Source organism: Babylonia areolata, chromosome 1 (assembly GCF_041734735.1).
Source record: "Babylonia areolata isolate BAREFJ2019XMU chromosome 1, ASM4173473v1, whole genome shotgun sequence".
NCBI classification, from domain to species: domain Eukaryota; kingdom Metazoa; phylum Mollusca; class Gastropoda; order Neogastropoda; family Buccinidae; genus Babylonia; species Babylonia areolata.
Window position 1 is genome coordinate 71721531 of NC_134876.1, and position 19189 is coordinate 71740719.

The 19189-nt window shown below is 38.7% G+C and overlaps 1 protein-coding gene across 1 annotated transcript in view; it reads right to left on the minus strand.

Annotated features, from left to right (window-relative positions):
- Positions 1–474: 474 nt before the first annotated feature.
- The window catches only part of LOC143286947 (serine/threonine-protein kinase/endoribonuclease IRE1-like), a 33813-nt gene continuing 15098 nt past the window's right edge, over positions 475–19189 (minus strand). The window contains exons 8-22 of the mRNA XM_076594919.1: positions 18696–18755; positions 17568–17754; positions 16485–16569; positions 15270–15426; positions 13660–13928; positions 12769–12901; positions 12126–12216; positions 11560–11689; positions 10591–10750; positions 9798–9991; positions 8537–8678; positions 7955–8082; positions 7060–7183; positions 2661–2728; positions 475–1886 (exon numbers count right to left, since the gene is read on the minus strand). Of these exons, the coding sequence (XP_076451034.1) occupies positions 1701–1886; positions 2661–2728; positions 7060–7183; positions 7955–8082; positions 8537–8678; positions 9798–9991; positions 10591–10750; positions 11560–11689; positions 12126–12216; positions 12769–12901; positions 13660–13928; positions 15270–15426; positions 16485–16569; positions 17568–17754; positions 18696–18755 (2114 nt within the window). The 3' untranslated portion in view covers positions 475–1700. The remainder of the gene's footprint in view (positions 1887–2660; positions 2729–7059; positions 7184–7954; positions 8083–8536; positions 8679–9797; positions 9992–10590; positions 10751–11559; positions 11690–12125; positions 12217–12768; positions 12902–13659; positions 13929–15269; positions 15427–16484; positions 16570–17567; positions 17755–18695; positions 18756–19189) is intronic.

The window sequence follows — 19189 nt, forward strand, 5'->3', positions numbered from 1 at the left end:
TAGTAGACACTTCTGATTCCCAAGTCACTTCATCCTGAGGAACTTGCATAACACACACGCATGGAATGACTGAATATGGAATGTGCTATCATAATAAACTCAATTCTGATCCACTCATTATCAATAATAAAATCAAAACTGTTCTTTCCTCAAATATTCAAATCCACAAACAAATTAAACTTAGGTTTAATGTGAGTGCTTTAAAACTAGGTTGATGCAGGTTTTGGGTTGTTTTTTTTTTGGTTTTTTTTAAAAAGAGGAAAATGCTCACTTCTGGGCAGTGCTTTCTTTAATGTTCGCATTACTGATAAAATTATATATTTACTTCACCAATAAAACAGAAAATAATGTCAGAATTTTTGACAGAGACTAGCAATGGTCTAAACATTCCCTTATTCAGACTTGGTCTTTTCCTTCTATTTACTTGTCACATCAGCTTTAATAAAATATGGTATTCAGTTCTGTACCCATAAGAATTTTCATATGCATCCTTATCTTTCCACCTTTACTCTTTTTTAATTTTTTTTTTTTGTACAAACCATTGTACCTTCCCCTAAGTCACATTAAAAAAATCAGCTTGAATGTTAAGCACTCTGGACGGACTGATATGTCATGATTTTTACACATTCAACCCAATTTCACACACTCACATACATACTACATCTCTGCAGTTAATATATAAGGCTCAAGCAATCACAAAATGAAATCAACAGCAGTGCTCTTTAGCTTGTCAGAATACTGAGAAAGTACTAAGTATGAATATGCAGAAATCAATTAGACTGGACACATATAAAAACAATGCATTCATTTTGTCTTCGGCAAAGTTACAGTTTCAAGACATTCATGGTCTATTGGCAATCAAACAAGAGCAGGAAAAACCAAGTTTACAAAGACTGGATTTTTCCACTTGGTTTGCCTTCTGCAGGCAGGGTCAGTTTGTGAAAGACATCCCAGTCACTAATCTACACACAGGACACTGCTGCTACCACTTTTTGGCTAATGATATTTGAGGCTGGACTGAGTAAAGTGTGTTGCAGTAACCTGTTAATTGACAGTTTTAACTGTAAGTACAGGAGAGTGTCATGTCATCTTAATTCCACACAGAACACTCAAGTACGAACTGATAATGGATCATGATCAATCCAATGGTAACTTTCAGTGTGCCTGGGAGAATAATGTGCACTGTATGCTGTCATCTCAAGTACAGTGAATGGGTTTCTGAAATAATAAATAGCACATATTCAGACATCATTTTCTGGTTCAGAGACATTGCACATATCCAAAGCCATACATAAATAAGTTCAGATAATCATTTCAATGTAGACCAACACGCACTGATGCTTTATCCCAACTCAGCTAAGGCACAATGGAACTTCATTAATGGTTTTGTTAAGTCAGTTACTGATGAAGGATGATTCAATGGCACTTTTCACAATGAATTCTGACAATTTGGACATGATTTTCATGTTTGAAACACAGTGATTCTTTGAAGAACAGCATCAGTCAGGACAGCCTCCTCGGTAATGTTCTTAGCTCAACTCAAGGAAGCTGTTTACACACTCCCATACAAAAACATGCATGCTCAAAAACACTGGCATATGCATATACCCACACACGTACGCTCACACATAAAAACACACACACCCTCTCTCTCTCTTTGTCACAGATACGGCCATCAATTGAGCACTGCCTCGCATATCTCATGTCTGAGCTGAGGAGCTGTGATAATATTGTCTCAGTGTTGACTCATCCTTGCAGATTTCCATGGCAGTATAGACATGCATGAGGAGCCGTGGGAAGCGTGATGTGAAATACTGAACAAATTCATCAGGAACACGTCCCAGTGATGCCTTCACTTCCTCTGGAAGCTCCCGGTAATGGTGTTTCTGGATAAAACCCAAACATTTTGTTTTTCAACATGGTTCCTGTATATTGTTCACAAGTTTCTGTGGGCACACATTACATTTGAAAGAGCCAGTGTCAAACATACAAAATTTCTATTTCAAGTTAAAGCATTTGTTTAATACTGTGCTAAAATAATTACTTTTAAGTCTCTTTATCTTTAATATTTTCTTACAATTACCTTTTGTCTACTATGAAACTGTAAGTGGAGCCATGTCCAAGTGGTAATGTGCCTGACAGGGAAACAAGAATGCATAGTCTGGGATTTTTACTCCCACTCAAGTAGACCTTCAGTGGTGTATGTGTGTTAGTCTTTCAGAGGAGACAAATAAATGAGGTCCTACTTGCAGCATGCACTAAGTGCACGTCAAAGAACCAACAGCAATGAGTTGTGCATGGAAAAATTCTGTCAAACAAAAAAAGAAAACAAAAAAATTCAACTTTTATAGCAGACCACATACATTTGCAGACAAAACCAAATGGTGGTGCTGGATTTTGTTGACATGCTCTCCCTGGGGAGAACAGCTTGAATTCCACACAGAGAAACCTGCTGTGGTTTCAAGTTTTATGTAGTCCAATACAAACCACATGCACCAGTTGATTAAAATACACCATTCACATGTTAAGGAGATATTATAATACAATATAATACAAACCACATATACAAATTGATTAAAATAGCTTGCTGACAGAACATAAGAGAGACACTGACAAGCCACTGTGCATGAGTTGTTGTTTTTTCATAACTCTTTACTTACTTTGTTTCGCATAGCTCGTAACAAATCCCGAACAGAACGGCCTTTGTAAGTGCGAAACCGTCTCAGATCTGAAACATGACAACAATAGATAAATAAAACAAATTAAGATAAAACAATACATCTTTACTCATTCAACTGGAAATTGTGCATCTACAGGCTCGTCACTCACACTGCACAATCTCTCAGCCCACAGTTGAGTCTAACAAAAATAATGGCTGGACTAAAAGGTCAAAAGGTAAAACATATTACCCTGAATGCACACAAGCAAGTAACAAAACACTGCTTAAGATTTATCAAGCAAAAAACCAAAAAAATTTTATAAAATAACACATATTTTAGGAAACAATTTTATAAATTAAAAAATCACCACAAAGGGTTCCTAATGTACGTAGACTACATAGAACATACACATGGAAGAAACTGAAATGATGTGGGGCTGGAACAATTTCAATCAAGGCCTGGAACACTGGATCGGCATGGCAGAGGATGTACTTGTCAAGCAAGGTAAAGAATACCACTCACTTTACTGCACTGTGTGTCTAATGTGTCACTGCTTTATATTGTCCATTAAGTGAACATAAAAAGAGTGGGCATGGCACAAAGAGGTGTGGCAGCTGAAGGAAGCACGTACATGAATGTGTGCATGCATGCGTGTGAGTGTGCTCATGAGTGTGTGCATACGCGAGTGTGAGTGTGCGTGCATGCATGTGTGTCTGTCTGTCTTGTGTGTGTGTATTATTTGTTGAGAGCAGATGAGAGCAGGCAAAGAGAGGTGTGCACAGCAGAGGAGCTGCCCAGCAGTAGGGCAGAGAGCAAGGAGTGGTCCTTCATCACTGTGCTTCATTCTTCACTATCTGGTGTATACAGTGTGCTGTACTTTCTGACAACAAATGTATTCTTCATTACTAGTTTTCTTGAAAAACTTGACTCAAAGAAAAGTTTGCTGTCTACATTTCATTTATTGTGTGAATGCTAGACCGAATGTGTACAGAACCAGAAGTTTGGATTATAATTCAAGACTATGTTAACATGTTTCAGAAAATTATGTGAAATTTGTTTATCGCACATGTACAGTTCACTCACTGCTAATGGCATCTATACTTGATTTTAAAATGTTCTTTTAAAAACAAACTTTTTTTTTTGCAATGGTGAAAAAAAACAAAAAAACACCAAAACCAACAATTATATGATGATATGCAAACATAAGCAATGCATGCCACAGTGCAGTTCTACATGTTCAAAAGTTAACCCTCAAAGTGCTGGATATAATAAAAGGTGCTTCCAGAAATCATGCTTAAAATTAAGGAAAGTTTGCCTCCGCTACCCATGCTTTGCTTTTGGGCATTTGTATGCTTATTAGTAACACTAGATAGGTAAATCTATACATTTTTGGAAACTCGATAGAATGAGGAATCAGATAAAAATAAGAAAAAGACTGTACCTTGTATGCAGCTGGAGATAATCCACAGAATAAAACCACCAAGTTTGCACATGGAGTTTCGAAAACATCAACAACAATGTTTGATAGTTAATTTCATATGTGTATTACAGTCAAAATCACAAAATTCAAACAAAACTGTACAAAATAATGTTTCTGCTGCAGGAAACAGCCAGTGGTTAGTTCATGGGCTTCTTGTGGTATGCAGCAAAGCAGCCTGAGCAGAGTCCCACATCACAAGCACGGCACTCCCAGCTGGAACGAACACGTGTGTCATGTCCTGCCACACAGTTTCTTTTCTTTCCAACTGGGAGCTTGACCAGGTCATGTCCTTGCAGGGGATGAGAGCGACCAGGCTGAGGGGCTGGTGGTGCCACTTGGGGTTGGGGGTTGTCTCTGGCAGCCCTGATCTCAGCAACTGTACGCCTCCTGCGCACAACTTTCTGTGGCGGGTTAGTTTCCAGCCAGGCTTTCCACCACAGACACCATAAACATATACCTGGACAGCTTAGGGGCATCACTGGTGTTCTGCTGGTACAGCAGGTAGCTGTTGAGCACTGCCCTGCCAAACAGTGAAAATGCCACTTTTGTTGACCACTTCATTGTCTTTCAATCTGCCAAGTACTGGTAGAGTTGTGCATCGCCGAGATCCACTCCTCCCATAGTTTTGTTGTACAAAACAACAATGTTGGGCTTCTGGACCATGTTGCCCCTCCTGTTCTGAATCTCTGTGAAGCCTGCTGTGGCAGTTGTTGACAGCATAACAGGCTTTTTCCTGCCATCCTGGTATGCCACACACAGCAGTGGACCCTTTCTCCGTTCGGACACCTCCCTGTTCCTCAGTCTCCTCCTGATGCTTTCATGGGGAAGGCCTCTTCTGTTTGTCCTCACAGTTCCAGTGGCAGTAGTATGTTGCTCATACAGAGCCTGGAACAGCACTGGTGAGGAAAAATAATTGTCCAGGCAAAGATGGTGGCCTCTGTTCAACAAATCTGCTTCACGCATCAGTCACATTACAAGGGCGTATGTCACTCCATGTAAATTTTCTACATCCAGTAGATAAAAGGCCCATTTGCATATCTCAAACCTGCAAAGATAGCCATTTGTACTATCTGACAGGCACCACAGCTTGATACCAAACCGGGCATGTCTTTTGTTTGGCATATACTGGCGAAGGTGAGGCATCTTCCCCTTATAGCCAATCATACTCTCATCAATGCTGATGTCTTGATGAGGGTGGTAGTAATACAAAAATTTATGTTGCAAGTGTTCAATTACTGGCTTGATTTTGAACAGCTTGTAGTTTGGATCCTGCCTGTCAGGCACATTTTCATTATTTGCAAAATGTAGGAATTTCAGCAGCAGATGAAAACGGCCCCTTGAAAAATGTTCAGTGAACCATGGTGTGGATTGGCTTTTGTGGGTAGAATCCCAGTATGCCTGCAGATTGGGTTTCTGGATGAGTCCCATGTTCAGTATAATGCCAAGGAAGGCCCTCATCTCTTCTGTGTTGGTCTGGCCTAGTTTTATCCACATGTGGACCCGTGACTGTGGACTGTCTTGCAGATGCTGCTGATGATCCGCCACCCACTGATCTGCATAACTGTTAGTCTCATTGACTATGGTTTCCACAAAATTTTGAGTGAAAAACAAGTTCACATAGTCAATGGGTCTGGCATCATGTGGGGGGGCATGCTTGGGACCAGGGACAGCTGTGAAATCCACAGGAGCAGGCCCAGCATCTTCACCGATGATGGGCAGCCACGCACCTCCAGCACGGGCAGCTCCACCAGCTGCTCCTCCATTGCCCTCAGCACCACTGTCTTCAGCACCAGTGTCCCCAGATTCTGAATAGGAATAAAAGAAAGTCTTATGAACATTTTGCTTCACTTATATCAGTTTGCTGCAATCTGTCTTTCTGGATGATCAAAAGTTTCCAAACTGTTTATTTCAGTTGCACAAATTTTACTCTTAGTTTGCTCCTGAACAGTAGTAATTCTCAACAAGTAAACTGCTTTATCTGTGCTCACTATGAAATTAAAATGATGAATCAAACAGCACAACAAAATCATGATATGAATAAAACAGTACCAATGAAATTATAAGCATTATATTTTTTGCTTGAGACACGCCCACCCACACCACGCCCACTTCCATCTTCAATACTTGAAGCAATCAAAGGCAAAAACTGAAATAAAAGTTTTCTTTTGGATCTTGTTGCTTTCATAAGCAGCAAGAATGCTGTAAATCATAATAAATCATAATAATTCCCTATGTCCTAGCTTCATTTGGTCAAGAGACACCAACTGACCCACTTAGCCCCCCCACTCCCCCCAACCCCCAATTCTCCATCCCCCCCACTTGCTGTGGCTGGAGTGAGTCAACAACAAGCAAGCCAACATGCAAAAGTATCAAAATAACGAAGCCACTTCACTCACCACTGTCACTTTCGCCAGAATCGCTGTCAGCAAATGAATCATCACTTGTGACACTGTCACTCATTTCCCGAACTTCGTCACCTTCAGTATCACTCATTGTTTTCAAAATAGATGGAGAGCCGGTCAAGTCAACTTGGTCAATCCTTTGTGTAAACACAAGCGGGATAGCGTGGTATCAGAACGAGGCAGTTTTGCGAAGGCTGCTGAGTCTAGTCGAACGATCACGGACCTTAATGTTAACACAGCCATGATAGTGGCCCATCGCACTCCACCGGGAAAGCCACGATCGTGGCTCATCACGCTCTCTGGGTTAAAAGCAAAATAAATTGAAAATTGTTTTCCGCCTGCTACAAAACAGAATGTAGCATTTCTCTGCTATGTATATTCATCTGTGACCTGTTCACACAATTGACCCTTGCATTTATCAGGACTGTACGTTACAAGAGTGTGTTCCATGAACAGAACACAGGCAATCGAAGGATCACATGAGCTGAAACAAACAAACAAACAGAATAACTGTTACCATTCTGAAGCTCCACTGTGATGGCTTTGCGCCAGTCAAACTTGACCACAAACAGTCCATTCTTCTCCAGATTCTCCACCACAGGACTGGTTTCCTCCTCCTTCTCTATTCTGTCACTGACATCCTGCATACATGCACGTGCACGCATGCACACACACACACACGCGCGCGCGCATGTACGCACACACACAAACACACCCACACACATACGCACGCATACACACACCAAAACAGGATTGAAATATGCTAGAGTGAAAGACACTGTTCATGATTCCTGAATCTTTTCTTTTTTTATCTTTTTTTTTTTTTTTTTTTTAAGTAGCAGAGATTGTGTCATTTTTTTATGGGGTGAGTGGGAAGGAGTAAGTATTCTGTGTTTTTACTGCACACACACCATAACAAAACTGTCACAAAAGTAAATAAATAAATTATATTAGATTTTCCTAACTCATCTGATAATGGTAGAGTTAGGAAAAGATTTCAACATCTCAGTGTAATTGTATTCTCACAACTGCATGTAATTGTATTCTCACAACTGCAAGTGTAGGTTTGCTATTAGCTATGAGAAAAAGCCAGATAAACAAGTGCCTTCAAAATAAATTTGAAACCAGATATGATGGCACTAAATTATTCTGTTTTTTATCCAAGGATTTAGGTCTGTTTTCGCTCAGAACTGTTTTATATGTTATTCCTTTAACCAAACTCATTCAGTACTTTGCTTCCAAACTAAACATAATTCCTGAATCATCTTTGCCTTCATCTTCTGTGTACATTTTTGCAGAAATTCATTGAAACTACACACACACACGAGTTAAGATTTTAAAAGAAAAAAAAAAAAGAAAGAAAAGAAAAAACAACAACAAAAAAGGAAAGGTACAATTTAAAGGTTTCAGACCTGAAAGAATGCAAGCTGCCTCTCCAGACTCCAAAAGAAGGGGTGCTTTAACACAGCTGATGCACACGGTCGGGTATCAGGCTTGAACTGAATCATTGACTCCACTAATTCCCGACACACCACGTTTTCTGCACACAACAGTAACCAAGTTCAATCAATGCCAATACAATACCAAAGCATCTTTTATTGCAAATATAAACTAACATATTGAATAAATATGCTTCACTGATTATTCTCACATGTAGAACATTCTATACCAAGTGGGATTTTTTTAACATCCAAATGTATGACTGCATTTTGCTCAATTGCTTTCTACAAAAAGATAATAATCAGAATCTGAAACACCGCACTTACTGACACTGCACCTTTCCTAAACTGCATTATTTAAAGCTTTTCTACATAACTTTTGCAGCCAACCATTTCAAGGTTTAATCACTTTGCAATCACACACTCACACAGAGCTATTTAAATCCAGAAAATTAATCAACTTTGACCACACACACACACACACACACACACACACACACACACACACTTTCCTTTAACAGATAAAATGTGAAAAAGAAATGTCTGCAGCCTTACCATCTCCTCGTAAACATTCCAAGTAAAAATCCCCCATCATGATGTTCGACTGCCGCTTCAGTGAATCACCAAAGGGATGTTTTCCATTTGTCACAGCATAATATATCACACAGCCAGCTGAGAAGATGTCCACTGCACAGGTCTGAAACATGTCCTTGTTGATTTAAAGCCGTGTTAATGACAGGTGTCATCATATTTTTCCAGGCGGTGAAGAACTTTCGGAAGATTATTAAGAACGCTTTTCTTAAGCCAAACCTGAGACAGTAGATATGAATTCACTGCCCTGATAATCATATAAGGCTATAGGACTTTCCCTGATAGTCTATAAAGCTATGGGATCTTTAACAGTTTTATGCACATTTCCCTTTTTAGCTGACTTCAGAGCATTCTGTGCCAGTGCAGCTCCAAAGAGTCTGTCATCATAAGCCTTCTCAGAGGTTCTATATGCTATTCAAATTGTTTTGTTGACATCTTTATGTAGTATACTGAACCAAATACTTTGAACAGTGCAAATGGTGAGAACTACAAACTGTGAAGACTACATCACCAAAATTCTCCATTTGCACAAATGAATAGATATCATTATTATGATACTTGGGCATGACTTATCTAATACTGGTTATATATTATGCTGTGTAAGCTTGTTACGTAGTAATGTGCTACACTGACTGATGCAGCAGATAATGAAGTTTTTTTAAGTTTAAAGTTAAAGTTCAAAATAACACAACTGAGCAGGAAGGAAAAGCTCCCACTTTAGCACTGCCATTCCACATGATTTTCCTTCCTTGGATTATACTGCACTGACAGTTTATATCATATCATATCATATTAATAGATTATTTCATCAAGACTATGAAAGATTGATATTTTCCCTCCTCTTTTGGTGTTGACTAAACTTATGGCCCATATAATAAACAATCTCAACAATACAACTTTGCTATGGTGTTTGATTACTACACAGAAAGTGAAGAGCTTTTCAAACAGTGTCAGAAATCCTCTCTGTATGCAAGACTCAAATAAGGACAGTAGGGACAGAATATGCTGCGATGCTTTCTAACAGTCCCCTTTGTTTCGTAAAAGAGCTTGGTATAATTTAGTCAAGTGCACCTTAAACTACCTTTTTTTTTTCAAAATGGTTGTTTTATCACTGCTACTGTTCATGAAATATCCATAATGACTGTGGGTCAAGGAATGCTGGTGAAGCTGAGACAAATACAAAGATAAGAACTTAGGTGATTGTGACCACCCAACAAACACTCACTGTTCTAGAATCTTCCTCAAGCATCTCTGGAGCAATCCAACCCTCCGTGCCTGCTGCACCAGAGCGCCGAGAGAAAGACAGTCTGCCTGCTGCCAGTTTTTTGCACAGACCAAAGTCAGATATCATGGCGCGCACCTGGCCTTTGGCATCTGGCATGGAGATGAGCACATTGTGGGGCTTGACGTCCCTGTGGACTGAAAGCACAGTACAGACAGTGTGTTCTGTGTCCATGTTAATCAAACATGTCCCTTTAGTACATAGCACCCAGTTCTCTTCTTCAAATTATCACTGCTGCTAAGACATCAACGCTTTCTTCAAGTTTTGCTTATACCACAGCAATCCTCACATCTGACTAGCAAACTAGCAAACTAAATGCATACGCTCACTGTTGGGTTTCTTTCTTCTTCTTTTTTAAATTCAGTTTTATCATAAATGCACATACACAAAATTTACTGCAGATTCTTTACATAACTGCATCATGCAGATAAATACCAAGAAGCTTTTTTTTTTTTTTTCAAAGTGTGGAATAGCAACCCAGCAGCGACTTATGCTTTCATGAACTGGATCTTCCCACCCTTTCAACCTCTGATCAGTAAACAATCACCACATCAGAGAAGTACATTGATGTAACACAGTCTTGTCTGTGTGTTGCTTTCATGCACAAAAGCGATGACACTGATCAACAGGAGACTTCTCTGCTAATGTTATAAAACGTATCTGTTACCAACAATAAATACAAACCTATTCTGAGAAAGCTTTAACACACACAGACACATACACAGTCTATACTGACCAATTTCTAAGGAGTGGAGGTGAGCAATGCCGTTCATGGCCTGGTACAGTATGGTCTTCATGTCTGGCATAGGACCAGGCATGTCTTTCCCTGCCACAAAGTCAGCTAGTGTGGCTGCACACAACTCAACTGCAATGTAACGAAACTGTCTGTCTGCTTCCTGGAACAACAACAAAAAAAAAGAAGAAGCAAATTATGATAACTTCACAACTCCATATCTCACTACAATTTGCACCACACTGCGCCTGCTGTCTGTATTTATGCCAATACACTAGAGGTTAGTTCACATGAATTATCAATAAATCAAACACAAAAGCTACTCTTATCAGGACAAAGCAGTATCAGTAGCTCAAGGAGGCGTCACTGTGTTCGGTCAAATGCATATATGCTACACCACATCTGCCAAGCAGATGCCTGACCAGCTGTGTAACCCAACACGCTTTGTCAGGCCTTGAGAAAAAAATAATGATAAAAATAAAATAAAATAAAATAAAATAAAATTTAAAAATAAACAATAAATAATTAAATAAATAAAAAGCAAAAGAAAATGTATTGTGAGGTAAGACAAAATCTTTTGCAAGGGTTACTTTTGTAAAGGTTATGATTCAAGTGCTACCTAGCATGCAATTTCTAATAAGTTTAAAAGTGTTACTACATTCTGATGTTTGAATGTTGTGCTGTGAGCACTCTTAGGGAAGTAATGGGAATAATTACTCTCTAAGCGACTGGAAAATGCCAAGAATCACAAAAGCGTATAATACACTCTGAACATAGCCAACAGATAGCGCATAGTTTAAGTTCATCAAACAAAAGATTTTCTACAATTTAACGCTTCAAATGTATACCAACTGTAGTTGTCTCAAGATGGAGAATGTTCATAATCTTTGCAGCACTGGATGTTCATTGTACATTCTTTCAAGAGAAACAACATGCACAAATACTCTGAACAAGCAAAGAAAAGATACAAACCATGCAGAAGTAACGAACAACATTATGATGTTGATCAGACTCTCTCAAGAGCTCCACTTCACGATCCGCAAAGCTGAAACATTCTGGCAGCAAGCGCTTCACAGCAACCGCACGCCCCTCAAAAGTACCTCTGTCACATAAAGAAGAACGGACTGACAGTTAAATTTCTGTTAAAAGTTTTGTGCCTTCCTCAGAAGATTATTATTTAATCAAAGCTCCAACTCTGACCAATTTCATTAAGTCTCATGCGCACGTGTTTTAAAATATGCATGACTTCAAATCACAAATGACTTGATGAAGAGTCTCAACAGCTTAAACAATCAATCATTATGTGAGATTAAGTCATAAACTCATGTTTGTAACTTTCTCCTGCCATCACTGAATTGTTAAAAACATTTCTCGCTAAATCTTAAACATATGTTCAGTAATACATCAAGCACCCAGGAATGCATATTAGCATTATTAACAAAAAAGATTACTAAAAAAAATTTTTTTAAACATCTATTAAAGTCACCAATTAATCAAACAATACACGCAGATTCCAGGTGAAACACAAATGCACATACCTATAGACAAATGTTCCCTCACAGCCATGCCCCAGAACATCCTTCGGATTGAATGTTATTTTGCCTATCTGAACATGACCGTTGGTCAACACTGAAACGAAAAGCAATCAGAAAACAGTCTGGTTTTATGAATACAAGCAGGAACAACAGGAACCTGAAAAGAAGTCATCAGTCTAGAGAGGTCAATCATAACACCATCTCTGGTCAGTGATAAACAAGAAAAACAGAGGATCAGAGGCAGTGAACCACCATACAGATCTGAGTCTATAAAGCACTTGTGTGCAAAATTGTATGTAACATATACATATATATATCTCTCGAGTCATTCAGACTTCATTTTACTTTATAGGAAGTTTGAAAACATACATGCTTCCTCAGTTGTTTTACTATTTAGTTCAGAGTACTGAGAATGGAATCAAGGAAGCGTACAAAAATAACCCGCATTTACTTGCAAGTCAGCCTATCTGAACGGTCAGTAAGAGAGATGAAATTCCAAAATTCATAACAGCAAAGCTTTTATTTAATCCAGATCTAAGAGATGCTTGAGAATGTGTAGCATTTAACCATAAGCCCCAGACGCTGACACTGGGGTAAAAGAAGGTAAGAAACTGGATTCCCTGACCAATACTGACTCTGCACTCACCTGTACTGACTCCGGTGTGATGCAGTGAAAAGGTGGAGTGTGCTATGGACGGAGGAGTCATGCCCATCTGCAGGTGTCGCTGCTGCTCCTCCATTTGTTTCTGTAGTAACATCTTGATGGAGTTCTCTGTTTTCTATCAACACAAACATTAACTATGTCAAATGAACACACACATACAAACACACACACACACACACACACACACACTCACTGACACAGAAATACAGACGTACATACACATGTACCATACCACAAACTGCAAAAATAAGGCTGACATCAGAAGTCATGTTATCTTTGAATGTATGAACAGTTCTGAAATTTTAGACAAAAGATTTTCAGCTTCTATTTTTTCTTGATATACTATTAAGTTACATAGAGCTGAATCCTTTGAAGCTAAGAGCATGGATACTCTTTCTGGCATGATGAGATCATTATAAAAAAATTTTTTTTAAAGATTTAAAAAAAACAAAAAAACTTGAAAGTGAAAGTAAGATAAAGTTAACATCTTCTACTTCAAAACAAGATTAATACCCATCTAACAAAATAAATGTTAACATCCATCTAACAAGTTCTGTACAAGTGGATACATACCCAGAAAAAACTGCTTTAGTACCTCTTCCTGCTCCCTATCCCTACCTGGAAAAAGTGCTTCGAAAAACTGCTTCAATACCATTTCTTGCTCCCTGCTCATACCCAGGAAAACTACTTCAAATGTTCAATACCTTTTCTTGCTCCCTATCCCTACCCAGAAAAACTGCTTCAATACCATTTCTTGCTCCCTGCTCATACCCAGAAAAACTGCTTCAAATGTTCAATACTTTTTCTTGCTCCATACCCCCCAAAATAATCAATCAACAAAACAAAAACACTTGGTTATATAAGATTTCTCACCTTGGGATAATAGTAGAGAGCGCCAACAAGAGTGATCAGAGATATTGTCACTGTCACGATAAACTTGAACTCGCTTCCAATGAAGGCGATCACTTCATCTTTCATTGTCAAAGTGTTGTTGTTCTTCACCTCTTTCTCCTCTCCGTCTGGTGGTTTCACCACTGCTGGCTTTTCAGGCAGCACAGCAGGTCCTGTTATCGTTGACCCATCAGTGATTTGCCGTGCTGTTGAAATCACTGTCTGACTTTGTACAGGGACTTCATGGTAACCTGTAGATGTTGATATATATTTGAATTAAATGAACTTCGGGGTGGAGGAGAGGGGAAAACAACAATGTTTCAGTTTGAAATTTCTTACAACTAGACATAAATGGAATAACTGAATAGGCAGTGATACATCACCTGATCAGTCCACCAATATATCTCCATACCACCTCTCTCAGTGGTACCTTGTTTACAACAAAAATAATGAAAAATGAGTTGTGCAGATAACACTACCAATAAGATAAAGTAACTTTCTGTTTTCCAAAGACTTAACAAGTATCATGCAAAGGGCTTTCCTGAGAAGCTAAGGTTCCTACCCATTGTTGTGAGCATGGTCAACATGACCATATGTGAAGTTCTCTTTGGAAATAATAACAGCTGAGTTGACTTAATACAAGAAACCAACTGACAAGGTCTTAGACAGACCAAAAACTGACGAGGGAAATTCCAACAAAGCACTACCCCCCACCCCCACACCCCCAAAACACACACACACATGCAGGATCTCTGTTCCTGTCTAGCCACCAGGGCCAGTCCACAATATGCAACAAAAAGCAACTTAAACAAAATTATTGTGGTGTTCTGAAATTACATCAGCTGATACAATGATATGCTTGATGGCTGCAGTTAGCATGTGTTATTTAGATCTGAGATCTATAGCTGAAGTACTGTGGATCTGACCCCGTGAGAATAAACCTTGCTGTGTTGTATTCGGGACGATACTTCTGTGTGTAAACAAGCTTGAACAAAGAATTGAAAAGGTTTTTTTTAATGAAAACATGTCTTTTTTTTTCTTTCTCTTGTTCATGACAGACAATATTAGAACTAACCTCTGTGTACAGTAAAGCTGGAATAACCAGAGATTAGTGCCAGAACCAACCTGTGTGTGCTGTAAAGCTGGTATGAGTCTCCTAAGATGAGTGTCAGAACTAACCTGTGTGTGCTGTAAAGCTGGTATGAGTCTCCTAAGATGAGTGTCAGAACCAACCTGTGTGTGCTGTAAAGCTGGTTAAGTCTCCTAAGATGAGTGTCAGAACTAACCTGTGTGTGCTGTAAAGCTGGTATGAGTCTCCTAAGATGAGTGTCAGAACTAACCTGTGTGTGCTGTAAAGCTGGTTAAGTCTCCTAAGATGAGTGTCAGAACTAACCTGTGTGTGCTGTAAAGCTGGTATAAGTCTTCTAAGATGAGTGTCAGAACCAACCTGTGTGTGCTGTAAAGCTGGTATGAGTCTCCTAAGATGAGTGTCAGAACCAAACTGTGTGTGCTGTAAAGCTGGTATGAGTCTCCTAAGATGAGTGTCAGAACCAACCTGTGTGTGCTGTAAAGCAGGTATCACTCTCACTCACCTAAGATGAGAGCGGAAGGTGGCCCCCTGGTACTGCGTGACATGGCGTCAATGGGAGACTTGCTCTGTTGTTGCTGCCTGTCAGGCTCTGTGTGGGTGTCTGCTGTGTTGTGGTTGTTCTCAGCTGGACCTTCAATCAGCAGCAACTGACCTCGGGGCTGCCAGACACATCAAAACATGTCAGAGTCCGCTGTCTGAAAAATCTGTACAATGCTAGCCATACATAATTCTGCATATATATCCAAAAACAACACAATGACTGAAGTGCTGACCTTCATGACAGGAGTAATTAGAAACCTCCTCAAACATCAAAATGTTATATACAAAAAATGAATTAAAAAAATAACTATTTTTAACAGAATGTATTACTGCAACATAACCAAATGGTGACAAAATGTTCATTTTCAAGCAATGTAAGTACTGGAACTAACACTAATTCTGAATCTTGATGGGGGAAGAAAAGAAGTATAAGAAACTGGACATAAATATATTCATTTCAATAACAGTAAGCACCTGATTCACATTGCTATGAAAAGAAACCTTGACAAAATAGCTATTAACTTGTTACCAATGTAAAACAGCTTTTTATAAATTCACACAAGTAAAACAGCTATTAACCGTTTACTTAATATGTAAAACAGCCTGCACATTTTAAACATTTATCTAGAGCTAACAGGAGGAAGGTGGCAGAATGGTTAGGGCGCCCAGCTGCCCATACGAAGAGTCCGTGAGGGTGTGGGTTCGAATCCCGCTCGCGCCCTTTCTCCCAAGTTTGAGGGGAAAATCTTGGCGCACTGAACAGGAACCCATGGCAATGAGAATGTTGTCCTATGTTAAAAAATTTTTTTTAGAAGAAATCCACTCTTACAAGTACACAAATCTATAGGCATGCACTCAACGCCTGACTAAGTGCGTTGGATTATACTGCTGGTCAGGCAACTGCCTAGCAAATGTGGTGTAGCTTATATGGATTTGTCCGAACACAGTGACACCTTGAGAAACTGAAATTGAAAACTGAAACTAGAGCTGTAAAACAGCTATTAACCGTCTACTGATGTAAACAGCTACTAACTGTCTACTAATGTAAAACTACAAATACCTGTCTAATCAAAGTTGACTATTCCAAAACCTGACGGACAAAGAATTCATTAAGTTGATAAGACTCATTAAAGTTAATAAATAAATGGTTTAATCAAACAAAACACAGAGGACTTACAGCTATGGAATTGACAGTTTTCTCATCCACAAGTGAGCTCAGGGCAAATGCTCCTTGGTCAAACTCACCCACATACAGAGTGGAACTGGAACACAGGGTACATATATATATATATGCATATGTGTGTGCATCTGTGTGACTGAGTGTGCAAGTCTGAGTATTTGTCAGTGCGTTAAATAAATGAGTGCCATGATCCTTGAACATGTGTGTCATTTACAAATACAAAGTATCCAATCAAAATCAATTCCTCTGTCAAAGGTCATCCCATAAATAGTCTTCCAAGGCTCTTACAAAGTATCAAAGAAAATGCTGACAATGTTTATAGAATGAACAAAGCTGATTCTCTTCATTCATCAATATCCTTGTTCATCAGCTAAATCCAGTTAACATTACCACAGAAGTGTGTTTATTCATGAGATAATAACAGAATAAATCTTAATATAATGGGCTTTCACATTAACACACAAGCTAGGCCTCCTTTCTATCAGTTGGAACACACAAGGAATGGATAATCCTTATCTATCCTTGACAACAGTAAATGCCACAGATGCAACCGCTGTTCAGTATAAAATAAATGTAGGTTCCCTTTTATCATATTTTATTTTTCACACAATTCCCTTACCCATTGCTGTACTGTGTTTAGATCATGGGTCAGAAAGATAGGATAAATTTGGGGGGAGTGAGTGTCTAGTACAGAATAAGATTTAATATTCTTAACTATTTACTGAATTCAATTAAATCAAATAAGTGCATTTTTAATCTGCACTGATCTGTGAAAATTCCGTTCTACTGACAAGAATACGCATGCACAGACACTCAGGCATGTACATGAATACACGAACAAGCACACACATACATACACACTGAGCACACCCACACACCCACTCACACACAAACACAGTGAAAACACATGCAAATAAAAAGGTATTTCAAGTAAAAACAAAAACAAAACAAAAACAAAAAAGAAGAAAGAAAACAACTGAAAACAAAAGCAAAGAAAAAAAGACTAAATTAATCTTCTTCTTTTTTTTTTTTTCAAATGGTCAAAATAAAATAGGAACAAACACACATATGCCCACTCACTAGAAGGAAGGTTTGGAGCCCAGTTCAAGAAATCGTGTGCGCCAAGCAACATCGGTCATCTGCCCTGTCAGGTGTTCCAGAGTTTCAGGGGCAAAGCTTGTGAAGGGGGCGCGCTGAAGACTGTCTCCCTTCAGCATGTACAATGCTACCACAGGGGAGTCAAACTGACGATGCCACAACACCTCACCTGCCAACAGCAATGTGCTCTTTCACTGCATGTTCCCGGACTCCACACAATATCACATGCAGGCTAAACCAAACATTTTCTTCTGTTTTCAAACTAAACCAAACATTTTCTTATGTTTTCAAACTACACATTTGCTAACATCCACTTCACTTTTGCAATTTTGTGACTGACAGTCTGAAAGTAGATACACCCTTTCTCAATCACTTATCACCTGAAAGGTGAGGATCTTCTGAGGTGCACTGTTTTCAAATGTACTGTTTTAAAACACTCTTGCTAACATCAACTTCACATTTGAAGTTTGGCAACAGTTTAAAAGTAGGTCAGTCCTTTCTCAATCATTTATCATCTGAAGGTGAAGATGTTCTGAGGTATTACCTTATTATGAACTCTTGGCATTAACCCATTTTAATCTCAATGCAGGACTCACCACTTTTTCTTCCTTTTCTACTGTAGTTCCCATTTTCAAAAGGCATTCCTTCATTCATTCTAATGTAAGAGAGTAAATCAAGTGCAGAACAATCAACAATCCAGGAGAAAATTCACACACATACACTCACACACACACGTTACATGAGTTATATAAACATACTCCCACACAACCACCACACATACCAAACTGATTTTCCTTTGTAACAAAATAAATTCCGTATTTTATTAACAAGAAAGAAATTAATTCAGTGTTTTACTAACAATTTCTTCAATCAGTCAGTGGAAACACACCAAACACTGTCTCCATGCGCCAACAAGAAGAGAAAATACACAGGAGATTAAACAAATATGTACTCTTAAAAAAAGTGCAAGAGTAAAAACGACACAGCATGATACATAACATTCCTCACCTTTTAATGCTTTACTGCATTTATTTCATCAGTAAAATTTCTGTAAGATTTGCAACATCAAACAGATGTTAAGGTGCTTTCAATCAGTAACAATGAACATACCTGTTCTACTGTCTAAAGTGACAGCCATGCCATTGGAACTGGCAGTGAAATGCCTCAGATCTGAACAGAATGAAAAAAAAAAAAGATCAAACTCACACATGCACACACACAAAGCAATCATACATAAACTGACAAGATGTACCAACTGGCTTGATTAAGTAATTCATCATGCCTTGATGGTCTACTTATAGGCTGGCTGGTGGTTACTGACAGTCTATTTGAACACAGACTGACTAAACGAGTGATCACATAAACAAAAAAGAAAGAATTTTTCTGCACACTTTAGTTTTACAGTGAATACAAAATTTCACATGTTCTCTGAAAGGACAAAAGAGCAATCTACCATGTAAGATGTTAATAACTGATAAATATGATATTGAAAAAAGAAAGTACCACCTCTCTTAATAAGACAAAGGCACAGAACTGTATCTTTTTTCTTATCAAGAGCAGCAGTACTCATTTCTTCTTTCTCCTTGCCTCACATGTTTTCCAAG